The 17,580-nt window shown below is 32.1% G+C and overlaps 1 protein-coding gene across 1 annotated transcript; it reads right to left on the bottom strand.

The window, feature by feature from the left end:
• Nucleotides 1–7,477: 7,477 nt before the first annotated feature.
• Nucleotides 7,478–15,482, bottom strand: LOC113850644 (putative disease resistance protein RGA3). The gene is made up of 4 exons (XM_027481218.1): nucleotides 15,436–15,482; nucleotides 8,755–10,562; nucleotides 8,462–8,681; nucleotides 7,478–8,363 (listed from the first exon to the last, which is right to left on the bottom strand). The coding sequence occupies exons 1-4, from the start codon at nucleotides 15,480–15,482 to the stop codon at nucleotides 7,478–7,480; spliced, it is 2,961 nt and encodes a 986-aa protein (XP_027337019.1).
• Between the last annotated feature and the right edge of the window lie 2,098 nt (nucleotides 15,483–17,580).

The raw sequence follows: 17,580 nt of genomic DNA on the forward strand, positions 1-17,580 counted from the left end.
TACTGTGGTACGTGAGCAAAAGTGATAGGTGATGCATCTACTCCTCATGCTGGATAGTCTGGCTAAGGGATATTCGGGGCTTAACATGCCTTTAGGAAGAGTTGTAGTTTAGCCTACTTAGCCAGAATTTTTGGAGACATGTAATTTTGTTTATAATACATATTTTAAGCTCTAGATCCAGCAACTCTTATATATATAACATTACATAATATTACGTGTATATATATATATATATATATATATATATATATATATATATATATATATATATATTGGATGTTATGATGACGCCTTGAAGTTCTGTTTTATACTATAACCATGAGTTTTACTCTGCCGATAATTATGATATAAGTCTTGGATTTTCCAAATCACGGGAACTTTCTCACAAGGGCAAGTTGCATTACTATATCATGCATCCTTTACAAAAAGGGTTCGTGACATTTAGTGGTATCAAAGCATGTTCTAGGTAAACCTATGGGGTGAGATTACTAGGCTTTAGTTGTGTATTCTGAGCAGGGTGTCTTAGCTGTAGATCATATACCAAAATTCTCTTATCGTTCAGTTATGTGTAGAACGAGCTTATTCACTTATGTTCTCTAACATGACAGATGTAAAGGATTTTGGCATATGAGGCTTTGGTGAGCTATAGGGAAATCATATGATCTGGTAATGCGCTGCTGAGTTAAACTTCAATGGAATATTGAATCAGTTGTGTTTGTTGGCTATATGGTTGGTGGATGTTCGTGTTGTGCTGAATAAGTTAAACTGTCATGATATGTGTGATTTTAAAACATTATTGTATCTTGAAATGGTGTATAGCTGTGTTGTTATGTGCCGAATTATGCTAATTTGTATGTAAGTTGTGATTGGTAGATTGCCTGTGTAGCTGAATAATTAATTTTAAGACAAAGTTGTCTATTAGTGTTCTAAGGCAATTTTTTCGCTTTGTGTTACGATGGTGAAACCACCTAGGAGACTTACTTCAAATCCCCCTCCACCTGATATGAACCAAATGACTCACGCTATGGAAGCTATGGCGGCAGCTGTGAGGCAAAGTTTAGAGGTTGTCCAGCAATAACAAGTTGCAAATCAAGCGACCTCTACAACTCAGGCAGCAGCAACACCGCCACCTGAGTACTAGGGTCTATCTAAATTCAAAAAACGTGACCCTCCTCAGTTTACTAGAGTTGATGGATCAGACGCAGCTGAGCTCTAGATCCAAGAGATTGAGAAATTTTTTTTGACAATGGGATGTGTAGAAGAGTGGAAGGTAATTTATGCTGCATATATGTTGGTGAGAGACGCTGAGATGTGGTGGCATAGAGCCCGTACTATGTTGGAGACTCAGGGAGAAGCTATTATATGGACAATATTTAAGAATAGTTTTATGGGAAAGTTCTTTTCTTTCCATGTTCGTGCAGCAAGAGAGAGAAAATTTATGAGTTTGGTACAAGGAAACTTGTCTGTTTACGAGTATGCTATCCAGTTTGAATGCCTCTATCAATTCTATTCGTACCCAACTTTTGAAGAGTGGAGATGTCAAATGTTTTTGGATAGGTTGAGGACTGATATCAAAAGGACCTTGGTCCCGCTTCAAATCACTAAGTTTGTTGACCTGTTGGATCAAGCTACTCTTATAAAGAACCTCAATTTAGAGGATGCTGGAGGGATAGGGAAACTCAGTCTAGCAAACAAGCTAGTTAGCAATCTCGACCTTCCCAGTTTAGGGGAGTGACATAATCAGCTCCTAGACCAGTGGGGACTGCCACCTCTACTCTCCATCTTAGGGAAGCAAGTGTACTATCTTTTAGAACTCCAACCCCTATGATAGTTAGATGCTTTAGGTGGAGGACCACACTATCTGAACCAATGCCAGTAGGTTGACACTAGGGTCTATTTTTAATGCCAACAACAGGGATATCTTGCTAAGGATTGCCCTACTTCCTAGAGTGGAGTAGCATCATCCATAACTAGTGTTTTGCATTTCGTGAAACCCAGAGCAGTTAGGGCCCTACATATGGCTAGGCGTAGAGCCGAGGCTCGTGTATTTACTATTTCTAGGAAAGAGGCTACTCAAGCTACAGATCTTGTTCAGGGAACAAGAGTAGTGGTAGGTACATCCCTTTCTGTGCTTTTCAATTCTAGAGCCACGCACTCCTTCATTGTGGACGTCTGTGTGAAAAACTTAGGATTGCCTGTGAGTGACTTGAGGTGTAATTTAGTGGTGACGACACCCACTTTGAATTTGGAAACAACCTCACCAGTTTGTGTTGCATAGTAGTTAAGGGACGAGAGTATAGGGTTAATCTTATTAGTATCCCTATGTCAGGCTTGGATGTAATCCTAGGCATGAATTGACTAACCGCCAATCACATTTTGATTGACTGTGCATAGGGATGTTTGATTTTTCCTGAACAGCAAGGCTTGACAGAAATGATTCCTATGCGTCAAGTGGAGGTACCTATTAGTGAGGGAGCTTCATGCTTCATTCTTTTGGCCATTATGAGTGTAAAGCAAGAGCAGTAGCTTCTATCGATACCAATAGTGCGAAAATTCCCTGAAATATTTCTAGATGATGTCCCTAGAATACCCCTACCTAGGGAGGTAGAATTTGGTATAGACTTAATCCTTGGAGCTGAACCAGTATCGGTAGCACCTTATCGAATAGTGTTAAAAGAACTGATAGAGCTGAAAGATCAGATTAGGGATCTAATGTAGAAAAAGATGATTAGGCCGAGTGTGTCGCCTCGAGGAACACTAGTTCTTCTAGTAAAAAAGAAAGACAGAAGTTTTAGACTTTGTGTGGATTATTGTCAGTTGAATAAGTTGACCATTAAGAATAAATACCTGTTGCCACGGATTGACGACTTGATGGACTAGCTGAGAGGTGCTAAGGTGTTCTCTAAGATTGAACTAAAGTCTGAGTATCATCAAATTTGGGTTAAGGACGATGACATTTAAAAACTGGCTTTCTAACTCGGTATGGGCACTATGAGTATATAGTAATGCCTTTTGCAGTTACCAGCCCCAGCGATATTTATGGACTACATGAACTGGATCTTTAGGCCTTTTCTGGATTAGTTCGTGGTGATGTTCATCGGTGACATTCTTATCTATTTTAGTTCAAAGGAGGAGCATGGTGAACATTTGAGGATTGTTCTGGGAGTTTTGAGAGAGAAACAGTTGTATGCCAAATTGTCCAAGTGTGAATTTTTGCTTGAGGAAGTAAAGTTCCTTGATCATGTGATCTCGGCTGAAGGGATTGCAATTGACGCTTCAAAAGTAGAGTCAATGTTGCAATGGAAAACGCTGAAGACAGTAACTGAGATTCACAGTTTTATGAGCTTGACGAGTTACTACCGAAAGTTTATAGAGGGGTTTGCAAGGTGGCTTCCCCTTTAACGCAATTAACTTGCTAAGATCAACCCTTTGTATAGACAGAGGACTATGAACGGAGCATTAATGAGCTGAAGCAGAGGTTGACATCCTCTCTAGTGTTGATTCTTCCAGATATCGGCCGACTTTTTGAGGTGTATTGTGATGCATCGTATCAAGGTTTAGGATGCATATTGATGCAAAACAAGAAAATGGTGGCGTATGCGTCATGCCAATTAAGAAACCATAAGTGGAATTACCCCACGCATGACCTTGAGTTAGTTATTGATCTTTGCTCTAAAGGGTCTATATTCCAAGGGGTGTCAAGTTAAGGAGTAAGATTCTAGAAGAAGGTCATGAGAGTAGCCTAAATCTCCATTCTGGAGTGACAAAAATGTATCAAGATCTTAAACAGACGTTTTGGTGGTCGGGCATAAGAGGTAAAATAGCCAAATTTGTCAAGGCCTATTTGACTTGTCAAAAGGCAAAAGCAGAATGTTGTTGTCCACCTAGAGAACTATAAGCCACAGAGATTCCTGAGTGGAAATAGGAAAGTGTGACCATGGACTTCGTGTCCCATTTGCCGAGAATTGTTAAAAATCATGTTGTCTGGGTCATAGTTGATAGGCTGACTAAGTGTGCTCACTTCCTGCCAGTTAACATGACCTATGCCATGGAATGACTTGCTAAGCTGTATATCAAAGAGATTGTTAAGTTACATAGAGTACCTTCCAGTATCATCTTTAACAAGGATCCTTGCTTCACCTGGCAGAGCTTTTAAGAGGCTTTAGGTACTCAGTTGAGGCTAAGTTTAGCTTACTACCCCGCAAACTGATAGCCAATCGGAGCAGACCATTCAAACTTTGGAGGACTTGTTACGAGCTTGTGTTATTGATCAGAGCGATTGGAAGGATATGCTTTCTCTGGTAGAATATACCTATAATAACAGCTACCATTCAAGCATCAGCATGACGCCTTTTGAGGCCTTGTATGGTAGGATATGTCAGAAACCTATCTGTTGGTTCCAAGATGGAGTTCGTATGATGATTGGACCTGAGATGCTTCAGAAAACTACAAAACAAGTTGAGTTGATCTGAAAGAGACTGATAGCGACTTAGAGTCATCAGAAATCATATGCTGATCGACGGTAGAGTTTGAGGTGAGTGATCACATATTTTTTAGGGTATCACAAACTACAAGTGTGGGACGAGCTTTAAAAGCAAAGAAGCTGACTCCTAAGTTCATTGGGCCGTATCAGATACTATATCGTAGGGGACCAATAAAGGAGGACACTAGAGTAAAGGAGCTTAGAGGCAAATCCATCCAACTAGTGAAAGTCGTTTGGGATCCAGCTACTAGTGATGCCATATAGGAGTTGGAGGATCGGATGAGAGAGCAATGCCCCTATCTTTTCCCAGGTGAGTGAATTTTCGAGGGGAGAATTGTCAAGCTTGTGTTAAGTGTATACCTATTTATCTTTTAGAATTAATGATGTATTCATTTAACTACGACGTCCCTATGTTTTAGGTGTGATGTCGTATGATGGTTATGGTGTGAAATGGCTTGAAATTAGTGTATAAGTTGTATGGTTGTTGAGTAAAATTTTAATGCATATTATGTGAGTTGGGAGATTTTGGTTGATGTTGGGTTGTAGGACAACTCGCTGCAGCGAGATATCTCTCGTTGTAGCAAGAACGGGCTGTGCAGAACAAGGCATTTTGGAGCTCTATCGCTGTAGCTCACCAAGTTACATGTTTAGGTGGTTAGGCATGCAATGATAGAAATGCTGAGTTGTGTTGTGTCTGCATCCAGATACTGGGCTGGATTGCTCCCAGACCGGAAACAGTTCCTGTGAATTACTTAGGTTGTGAAACCAACTGGACTGAATCGCTGCATCTACATTAGATGGGCTGGGAAAGGGCTGAACATGCTGCATCAATTGATTAAGACTATTATGCTAATTATTGTGAATTGTATAAGTTGTGTAGATAATTTTAATATATTCATATTCTATAATTATATTTGTTATTTATATAAGCTCACCCTTACATTTTTGTTGTGTTGGTATGTGTGCTGCAATGACCGTACGTGAGCAGAAGTGACAGGTGATGCATCTACTCCCCATGCTGGACAGTCTTGCTAAGGGATATTTGGGGTTTATCATGCCTTTTGAAGAGTTATAGTTTAGGCTACTTAGTCAAAATTTTTGGAGACATGTAATTTTGTTTATAATATGTATTTTAAGCTCTAGATCAAGCAACTCTTATGTATATAACATTACAGAATATTATGTATATTAATCCTTTTGAAAATTCAAAATCGAAAGGATTCAGTCTTATACATATGCGAGGAAGGTAATCAACAAAGAAAGAAGAACTCATCTTCTTTCTTTTATCACTTAGGAGCCGTGCGAGATGAAAGTCTCATACACAGTTTTGAATGAGAGAAAGAAGTAATGAATCCTCTTTTTGACTCTGACTCTCCCACTCCAGTCGTTGTTTTTCTTTCTATTGCTTCGAAAGTAGCTGCTTCAACTTCAGCCACTTAAATTTTTGATATTCCTTTTTATTTCTCATCAAGCGAATGACATCTTCTTCTGGAAATCCTAGCTATTCTTAGCATGATATTGGGGAATCTTATTGCTATTACCCAAACAAGCATGAAACTTATGCTTGTGTATTCGTCCATAGGTCAAATCGGATATGTAATTATTGGAATAATTGTTGGAGACTCAAATGGTGGATATGCAAGCATGATAACTTATATGTTGTTCTATATCTACATGAATCTAAGAACTTTTGCTTGCATTGTATCATTTGGTCTACATACCGGAACTGATAACATTCGAGATTATGCAAGATTATATACGAAAGATCCTTTTTTGACTCTTGTGATGATGCCTTGAGGTTCTATTTTAGTATTGAAACCATAAGTTTTACTCTGCCGATAATCGTGAGATATGTCTTGGATTTTCCAAATTACGGTAATTTTTCATAAGAGAAAGTTGCATTAGTATATCATGCATCTTTTACAAAAAAGAGGTCGTGACAGAATCTATTCTTATATGGAGAACAACATTAAAGAGGTCGTGACAAAATCTATTCTTATATGGAGAACAACATATCAAAATTGCGAAAGGTAAAAAGGAAGCCTAGAAAGAATTTAATGCTCAAATATTAGAAAAATGTAAAGAATAGTAATGGACTTTTTGTATTGGAGAATTACAATCATAGATCAAATTTAATATAAAATACACCATGATAAATCGGAAGACTACGAACATCAAAGCTCCTTAGATAGCATTGTGCATACATATTAAACATATGAATTAAAACAATTACCAATTAAACAAATATATTACTACTATGCAGAAGAAATTAAATACTAGCCTTACATAAATTTTTTTATCTATTATCTAAGAAAACTATGAAATCAATACTATTCTAAAAGTATGAGCCTAGGCCAAACATAATCCAACCTGCATTGAGCAAGCACCAAGTCAATTTTAAGGAAGAAATTGGGTTCTTATGAGCTTCTTTTGAAAAGATGTTATCCCCGTTATGATGGGCAAAATAATATCAAAATAAACTTCAATAGATGCACTCACACAGTAGGATTTAACGAAGTTGCTTCATCAGTTTAAATATCTCTGCTTGTTTAATCTCCAACCAACTGAATCATTAAAGCATTTCTGACAACTTTAACAAAAGCAATAAAAAAGAAAAAAATTATTATTATGCATTATTTTAGCAAACATATTTAAAATTGTACATTGAAAAGCATGATAAATAAAACTTAAGCATGTAGACAAAATATTAATTGATAAAATAATGAAATTTATTATCTTATGCCATAAATAAATAAATTCTAATACAAATTTTATAATTATCTTTCTTTAATTTAATCTTATTAATATAATAAAATATTTATTATTAATAATTAAATATATAAATTTTAATTTAAAAATTATATTTTTGTAATAATATAAGTGCAAAGCAAAAAAAATAAAATTAGTCAAAAGTATTTTATCAGCAAAGCAAAGACAATACACTACGTTTACACTAAATAAATACGCATCAGAATCATATCAGTACCTTTATTATCAGTAATCACGAAGGATTATTTGTGGAATGTGTGAGATTTGGCGACTAACAGCACTTGTCTCTATTCGACACTCTTTACTTAAGAGGGAACAATTATCAACCTCAATGATCTTTAAGTTGGTAAGACCACTCATTCCTTCGGAGAGCGATGCCAATTTTGGGCAGAGTGAGATCTCCATGTGCTGAAGCGATGAGAGGTTGCAAATCCAATCTGGCAAAGCCTCTAGCCTTTCACACCTAATTATGCTGATTTGTCGCAGAGAAGGAAGGCAGTTGGTGTCGTCCTTAAACCCAGTTTCAAATTCATTGAGTGTTTCGCTGTCATACCATTGAATTTGAAGACACTGGAGAGAAATCAGATTTTGCATCCAACCTTTAGGTAAATTCATAGGATCAGACATTGTCAATTTTTTGAGCATGGAAAGAGGAGCAGCGGAGAAAGATGAGTCGGCTGAACATGTTGAGTTTAGTGTTGCTGTTAATGGCTCCACACTGCTACGAAACCATTCTAAATACTCAACGTTCGGAAAAGTAGGCATCCAAGTCAACTGTGGACAGTCAGTGACATTTAGACGAGAAAGACGAGGAAATGAAAGAGACGAGGAGAGATTATGTGAATCATTGATATCATCTCCCCGCTTCCGCCATCCCCTGAGCTTGGGACAACCAAATAATGAGAGTCTCTCCAAAGAGGGGAAGAAGGTTACTGCAAAACCATCTTCGTAGAGATATATGTATTCCAATTCACAGGGATACTGTATCACAAGTGACTCCAGGGACGGGAGACGTTCCAACGGAGGGAGACAGCCACAATTAAGAAGCTTATAGAGACGGATGTGAACAACATTTGTGAGGAGAGAGAGAGCCAATTTGGGAAAAGCACGCCTGGATAATTATTCACCTTCAATAGCTTAAGATTACGGTGGGGCTGAAGGTTTTCCAACAACTGTAAGCTGTCACTGTTACATATGTCTGGATATGACCAATCTAGAATCAAGGATCGAAGGAAAATTTTTTCTTTTAAGTTTACGTCCTGAGATTCCAGAGCCACTTCTCTGACACGATTGAGACACTGAATTTTTAATTTGCCTCTTATTAGGTTTAAGTCCTTCAGTTCATTTAACGTGGCATATTTTATCTCTTGACGGTCTCCCACAACAAAGGTCGATAAGAATTGCAAAGAGCATAATTTTCCCAACCCAACTGCCATCCCACTCATCATGGAGTCATAATCAGCAATATCAAGGCACCTCAAATTGACTAGTTTTGTGACTACCTGAAAATGATTCTTCATCGCACTTCTTCAATTTTAATGTTTGTAGGAAAACAAGATTGCTCATGGATTTGGGAAGACTTGTTTGTTGCGTTAAATCAAGGTAAGAATGCTTCAAATGTTCAGTGGAATCAGAGAGATGATGCATCCTCAAGACACGTAAGTATTTGAACTTTGCAATAACGGACAAATATCCCTCCTCTTCGAAGTAATACGGCAAAATCAAAGTTCGCAGCCTGCTCTGATCTAATGATTTCAACAAATGAATGGTCTCATCAGATTCCAATGACACGTGCATGGGTCTACCTTCAACTTTTTTTGCCTTACTATTCAAGTAACAATAATCATTGCCAGCAACAAGCATTGCAAGATCATGCATTAAATCATGCATTTTGAAACTAATGATCTCACCGTATTCGTCATTTTCTGCATCTTGAAAAAATGAGTTCATCAAAAACATCTTTACAAATTGAATACCGACATCCTCCATGTGCTGTTTTTCGACTGAACATTTAAGGTAACCCTGTGCCATCCATAACTGAATCAACACATTCTTTGAAATTCTTGAATCCTTGGGATACAAAGAGCAATAAGCAAAACATTGTCTCATTTCGGGCGACAAGTTGCGGTAACTGAGTTTTAGAATTGGCATGATACTATCTTGCTCTTCACATAATTTCCAGAAGTCACCACGTAAAACATTCTCCCAATCACTTTCTTCGTTTTGTCCTCGTAACAGGCCTCCCAAGGTTTTAACTGCCAGTGGAACCCCTTTACATTTTTTGGCTATTTCTTTGCCCATTGATTCTAGATATTGATTCACTCCTTTGGAATCATCTTCAAATGCAATATTCTTCAATAAACACCAAGATTCTCCATCAGTCAAACCTTTTAAGGAATAGGAAACGCTGGCAGTCATTGCCTTTGCTACATTTTCACTTCGAGTAGTCACTAAAATCTTACTGTCTTGAGCGCCACACATCAAGTACTTTCTCAATTCAACCCATTTGTCATGTCTCTCATTCCAAATGTCATCCAGTACCAACAAATATTTCTTACCACTTATTTTTTCATGAAGTTTTCTTTGCAAGTTGCCTAATGATACTTCAACTTGGTCGCCCGTAATTGATTCTAATATTTTCTTCAGAATAGTTTTCACATCAAAGTTATCAGAGACACACACCCACATTTGCATTTCAAATAAAATCTGCACTTCCAAGTCATTATACACCAATTGAGCAAGAGTTGTCTTCCCCAAGCCACCGAGGCCAACGATGGCAATCACGGAAGCTTTTTGGTTTTCATGAGGTTGTCTCAACAGACTAATAATCTCCTTTTTACTGTCATCTCTTCCAATGATATCAGATTCTAACGTAAAAGAACATGTTTCCCTCCATCCAATGTCAGTTTGCTTGACCACTATAGATCTTGGACATAGATTCAAATTATACATGCCTCTTACCACAGCATCAAAACTTTCTTGTGTTCTTCTAATTTCTTCAGCCATTTGAATGGGAAAATCAATTCGATTTGAAGATGAAAAGGAATAAAGTACCTTGTTTACTTGTTTTCCATGTCCTACATCCAATTTGTGTCGCATAAATTCGATAGCAAGGTCATCCAACAAGTCATCTGCGCAATGAAGTACTTCCTTGAAGTGCATTATCCAATTACGCACGCGAACTTGATCTTGTTTGTGGTCAGCATCAAGGAGCACATCATTGATAGATTCAATTGTCTTCTTAAGCTCTTCCAAATCTTCCTTCACATCATACTCTTCTCCAAATTCAATAAAATCTGCAGAGGCCAACCTGTGAATGAGATGACAAGTTACACCAAATGGATCGGAAGTGACTTAGTGATCCTTAAAATGATATAATAAATATTTTACCATCTTCCTCCGTCACATCACACACCTTATCATTCCCTTCTCTGGTTAACTTACAATATATATATAAGTAAATAATCAAGAGCATGTTGAAAAGTATATATAGTATGTAAATAGTAAGAGTGTAAGAAAAATAATAATAAATGTTATTTTAAACATTTAATGAATCATTAAAAATGAATAATTTTTTTTTTCAAAATGGTTACGGATAAAAAGCAAGGAGGAGAGTATATTCGTTAACACTTTTCAAATTATAAAATCATCCAAGCTACCACCTCATACTTTCTTTTTCTTTTTCTTTTAAAAAACTGATCAAATACATTATAGTTAAATTTTTTTATAGCATATGATTATTTATATCTAAAGAACTTTTTACCTTCAAGTTGTTATTTATATTTAAAATTAAATACATATTTTAATTATTGATTTTAAGAAATATTTGTACTCAAAATCTCTTAAGATAATATTTGTTAAAAATTCAACTGTAAAAAAAAAATTGTTTCAAACAACTTTAGTGTTAATAGAAGGGATTTTTTTTAATATTTAATTGCATAACATAATTTTGATAATGATCAAGTAGTCTATGAACTTAGTCATTCTTCAAAATGATATCTTTTAAGAATTATGTTTTAATAAATTATTTTAATTATTTATATTAAAAATAAGTTATTTAAATAACTTTTAAAATTTACAGGTGACCGCTACAATGTCTTTTATTTTATAAGATTTCAATGCCTTAATTATTGAAAAATAAACATACATTAAATATTTTTACACATTAATTATGAAACAAATTTTTACTTTTTTTCTGCTTTAAATAAATATTTCAATTTCTATAATTTTAATAGTAACCCCACAAAGCCAATTGCATAAAAAACTATAAATATAAATTATAATAGAAGAAATATTCACAAATAATATTTTATATCAATAAAATAATTTTATTTAAAAAATATATTATTTTTTAAATAAAAAATCATAAAATTTAAAAATGTGGTCAAATATTTCGTTCTCCTGTTTTAAATAATATTATAATATTTTAATCACAATAGTATATTATCTATATTTATAAAAATATAAAATCAAAACAGAATATTTTTTTATAGTGTAAAATTATGAAAGTAATAAAATAATATTATATAGCTATAAAACGAACGATAAAATTACAAAATATTAGCAACATCTATAATAATTAAAAATATTAAAACCACAATAAGAATATTAAATTCACAAGTTACAATAAATTACTGTTACAAAAACTAGAAATATAATGAAAAATAAGTTCTCTTGATATAGAATAATAATATCTACTTTCATTAATATTAAAATAAGTGTAGTATTATTAACAATTTTTTAATGATAAGAAAAATAAATCTTCAATATTATAATCTCTAACTTCTCTCTTACATTGCCATATTTAACTTTGAGTTGTAAGTGTTATCATCCTTTGAGTTGTTCACTCTACATTTATATAGATGTCACCTGTAATAAGATAGAGTCATTTTACTCACATACCCAACTTCAGAGGAAGAGTTATCACGAGGTTGAATCTAGTAATCCATATGAATCTTTGTTTTTTCTTCCTCTTAACCCTTATTATTTGTACGAATTTACTCTCCTTCCCTTGACTTAGTAAAAAAAGAAAGTGACTCATTGCAAATGAAAGCAAGTACACCTATCTTAAGGAGAAGAAAATCTGACTTAAATCATTGACAACTTCAATCAATCGAAACTAGAGGTTAGTTTTAGTGCCATTAATCTTGAGTTATTAAACATTCCTTTAAACAATTTGCTTTGCAAAAAGAAAAATATTCTTGTGTCAAGTATTATATTTCTCAGTTTTTATCCACTAAACTTCTATTTGTACAACATCAAAGTTTTCTCTTTGTTATTGATTCTTTAAATATCTCTAAGTTAGTACAAGAAGCCTTAGAGGATGAGAATTGAGTTTGAGTCATGAATAAAAAGATAAACAAATTAGAAATGAAAATTACTTGAGAGATTGTAGAATGACTTGAACAAGAAAATGATGGATTGCAAGTGGATCTACTCAATTAAATATCGACCAGATGGTACCCTTGGTTGATACAATACTAGATTAGTTGCAAAAAGATACACTCAGACCAATAACTTTTACAACGAGCAGACATTTGCACGAATGACAAAAATGAATAATATAAGAATTATCATTTTTATTAGCAACATATTTCGATCTTACATATGTTTGATGTAAAAAATGAGACTCAAGAGAAAGTAAATATAGATATTCTCTTAAGATTTAATATTATTAATAGTGGAAACAAAGTTTATATAAGCTTGAGCAATCTCCTCATGCTTGATTTGAGATGTTTACTTGCGCTATGGTATCCTTAGAATATAAGCAAAGCTAAGGAAATCATACTAAATATTATTTTGAATTTTTCTTACTAAAATAATTTTTTTAATAAATTTTATCATTTTTTTAATTTTTCAAAAATCTCTACAAACTTAACGTAGTTTTGTTTGCTGAAAATAATTTGCTGAAAAGTAGGTTTGTTTATAATTTAAACTTATATATATATATATATATATATAAGTTTAAATTATAAACAAACCTACTTTTCAGCAAATTATTTTCAGCAAACAAAACTACGTTAAGTTTGTAGAGATTATATATATATATATATATATATATATATATATATATAAAGTAATTAATTATTTAAAATACAATTTTAGTCCTTACTTTAATAAAAAGAAAGTTTATATTGTAAAAATCAAGTTTCATCTCTAATATAAATAAGATATATGTATGAAGTTTTAAAATTTTGTTAACTTCTATTGGTTTCAAATTTATATAAATGTAAACTTTTTTAAATTATTCATATCATTTATCTATTTTAATTAAGTTTTATCAAAATTTATATATATAACAAAGGAAAAATATTAAAAAGAGTATAGGCATTACATAAAATAGAACTCGAAGGGGAAACTAGCTGCTCATTTTGCGATGAATAATTTAAGAAGATTAAAATACTTCCTCAGAATTAAGGTGGCTACCTTAAAATAAATTTTTTTTTATCTCTTGGATAAAATATGTTCTAGATCTTCTTAAGAAGATTGGAAAATTGGAATTTAAAGCTACTGTAATACCCATAGAACAAAATTGTCGAATAGGAAGAGAAGAAAAAAGTCATAATATAGATAAAGCTCAATACCAAATATTAGTGAATAAGTTAATCTACCTATCTCATACTAGACCTGACATTGCATATATTGTTAGCATTACTAGCCAACTTATGCATGATCAATGTGAAGGACATTGACAACCAGTAAACAAGATTTTTTAGTATCTAAAAAGAAGTCTTGAACAAGACATTCTCTTTAAAAGGGGACAGTTTTTTGCCTTGTCAGTATATACAAACACTGACTATGGAGGTTTCATTGTAGATAGAAGATTCACTTCAAAATATTATATGTTTTTAGGAGAAAATCTAGTAGTGGAAGAGTAAGAAATAAAGTATTATAACCAAATTAAGTGTTGAAGCTGAATATGTGAACTTTTATGGATAAAGATCATTCTTAATAACCCTAAATTAAAATTCATTAGTTCTATAAAACTATTTGTGTGATAACAAGTTTGTCATCAACATAGCTCGTAATCTTGTCTAACAAAATAAAATAAAATACATAAAAATTGATTGATATTTCATTAAAGGAAATTTGGATAGTGGTATCATTACTATTATTTATATCTTTTCTACTTATCAACTAATAGATATGTTCATTAAAAATTGGTAGTGTTAACCCACTTTATTAGTATCATATTTGGTTTGTTAGTACTTAAAATCTAAATTGAGTGATTCAACTAAATATATGGTGCTGAATTTAAATGTTATATTAACTCAGGCTACTAAATATTAATAGGTATCGTATTCAAATTTTTCTATTACTGATTTAATTACTTGCCGACACACTATAGTATTATTACTGATTTTTCGGTAATTTGTACGGTATTATAAGATTAAAATATTTTTTACTAAATAATTATACAACAATTTTAAAATTTAACACATTTATAAATATTAAAAAATTTAATTTAATCATTAATAATAAATATTTATTACGTTAGGTAAATAAAAAATAAAATAAAATAATAAAATTTCAAATTTTAATTTAATAAATTAAAAATAAATAATTAACATAATAAAAATCACTTGGCACAATAAAAAAAATGAACTAAATTTAGGCGTACTGTCATTTGGAATTTTTTTTAAAGATATTCTTAAAATTCACACAGATAAAATATATATATATAAAAATTTATTATTGGATATTAATATAATGCATTTAAAATGTTGTCTAATGCTGTTATTTCATATACATGATATTATTTAATTTTTCTAGAATAATTTTTAGTATTTTACCAATAATATTTAGTCTCACTATAAAACCCTGCTTGCATATGATATTCAACATACCCATAGTATTTCAATTAGACAATCAATTATATAGGGTGTTAAACTTGGTAATTATATTTTACCACCTAACAATAATAGGATTCGAGAATTTAGAGAAATTTAAAATAAAATAATAGGTTAGTAAATTAAAAATGTCATTTAATTGGTATTTAATAGAAATATAATGATATTAATTGTTAAGACTTTAATTAAAAAGATAAAATTGTAACAAAAAGATAAAAGGTAGAAATTTCAAAATAATATGAGGAAACAAACACATGAAGGCTTGGAAGAGCAATGGAAAGGTACACTAAATAGAGTTAAATTAAAGGTTGAAGAAAGGATAAGGAAACGAACCTGTGAATGAGATTTGAAGTAACAGCGAATGGAATTGGTTCAGCCATCCTTGAAATGATCGAGAGAGACTGTATCGAAAATAAAGCTGCAATGTGTAGATTTTGAGATTGGAAACGGAGGAAGCAAAAACCTTATTATTTGTTGATTCAGTCAACCCATTATTTATTAATTCAATGCTTTCATCTAATCTTCCATTATTTATTCGTTTAAGAGCTTATCTCTAATCTAACAATACACATATATAATAAAGCCCTAGGTGCTACCACATTTGTACACAAAATATTTATTATTAATTAGACTAATTAATTAGAGGAAGAAGCATTCACACATAACTAAGTCATCCCCAAGATTGGCAGCGGCCTCAGCATTAAATTTATTATGTGAAGTTCTCTACTGAACTTTAACACGGGAAAACATGTTTATAAAAATGTATGAGACATCTGAGTCCAACGCTTCAGATAATGTAGACAGAGAATAATAAATATTTAAAGTAGCATTTACGAATAAAAACACACTATTGGTGGTTTGTGTTCTGACCTGACTTCTCGAGCATCTGGAATATTCCTGGTATTTTAAGTTAAGCTAAATGTGACGGTGAAATTTATTTTATGAGAATTAAATTAAAAAACAGCAATATTCAGAGATATTAAATTCTTTCTTAATTTTATTTTAAGAGTTATATTTAACAATGTAAAAATTTTACATTAATAGTTAACACTTCATTTTTTTTTTTATAAATTTCATAACACAATAGTTTGAAAACTAAATTCTTAAACTTAATAATATTTTTTCTTCCTAAAGAAAAGCATGATCATTTTACTAAAATATTTAGCTATTTTAAATTTACAAAATTTAAACTCAATCAATTTTTAATTATTATTTTATGAAAACAAAAATTTATTTATTTTTCAGATGTTATGAAATAAAAATTTACAATAAAATAAAAATACTGTTTAATTATTTTAATAATAAATTCTAAATATGATAAAAATAATTCATAAATGTTTGAGGCTTTTATATACACCTTGAGATGCTCATGAGTGCCATGAGTGTTTTGAAAGAATATTGCTTAAATATTTCATAAAAAGCTACTATACCTTCAAACTCACATAACTAGATACACTGAATGCAGCTATTTAGAACTATCCAAATAACAGAGCAATATATCTATTAAGAGTTTATTTCTCAACCGTTAAGTGCTATCCTATGCAATTTAATAGTCAACTTTTTTCTCAGGTTTTAATTCAAATATCGATGCATACATGAGTATATAACTATTGAAAAATATAGAACAAACATTTGTATTCTGTTTTAAATCATTGTCTTGAAAACAAAATTTTGGCAAAACCTTGAGCGTAATCTACAATCAATTTTACTCTTTAAGAAGGTTAACATTCTACATGTTCCAACTTGTGCGCTCAAAGTCAAATGCAGTAGAGTCTCACAACCAGAGTTTAGAAGGACAAAATGAATGGCGCATCAAAAGGAAAAGAAAAGACGTAACTACTTTATATATATATATATATATGAAAATAAAGAAAAACTAAATAAAATCATAAATAAGATTATCCTTTAATGATGACGAAATTATAAACAAGTCAAGAAATTATTAATAAAATTTATCTCTAACAGTTTTATGAATCATTACTCGAATTTTCATTGTACAAACAGTTTCTTGTTGATGGAAAAAAGTGAGAATGAAGCAAGATATAGAAGTTTTTTCAGTGGGCAAAGAAATGATTTTATACTTAAGCGTTAATGTCTTAAAGGATTGAATTAATATGTAGTGAATTATCTTGAATTAAATAAATTTGATTGAGCCTCCCACAACAAATACTATACATTTAAAATTGTAAAGATTGCTATGAAATGTTCAACAATGAATATGCTTCAGAATTCAATCTCATGCCTAAGTCTTTCATAGAAGGCAACTTCTACCTTGTCACTCACGTAACTAGATAATTTAAGTGCATTACTCTTCAAGAAATTTAAAACTTTTCTCACGTTTGACTTATATATTCATCGAGTAAATCTCAAAAGACTACGTCATTGTACATCTTTTAAAGTGATCATTTGCAAAGCGAAATAATATAATCGTTATTTGAAAATAACTTTTTAACATAATTTGTAGTAAATAAAATCAGA

Source organism: Abrus precatorius, unplaced genomic scaffold, assembly GCF_003935025.1.
Source record: "Abrus precatorius isolate BTA unplaced genomic scaffold, Abrus_2018 Scaffold9, whole genome shotgun sequence".
Classification (NCBI taxonomy): Eukaryota; Viridiplantae; Streptophyta; class Magnoliopsida; order Fabales; family Fabaceae; genus Abrus; species Abrus precatorius.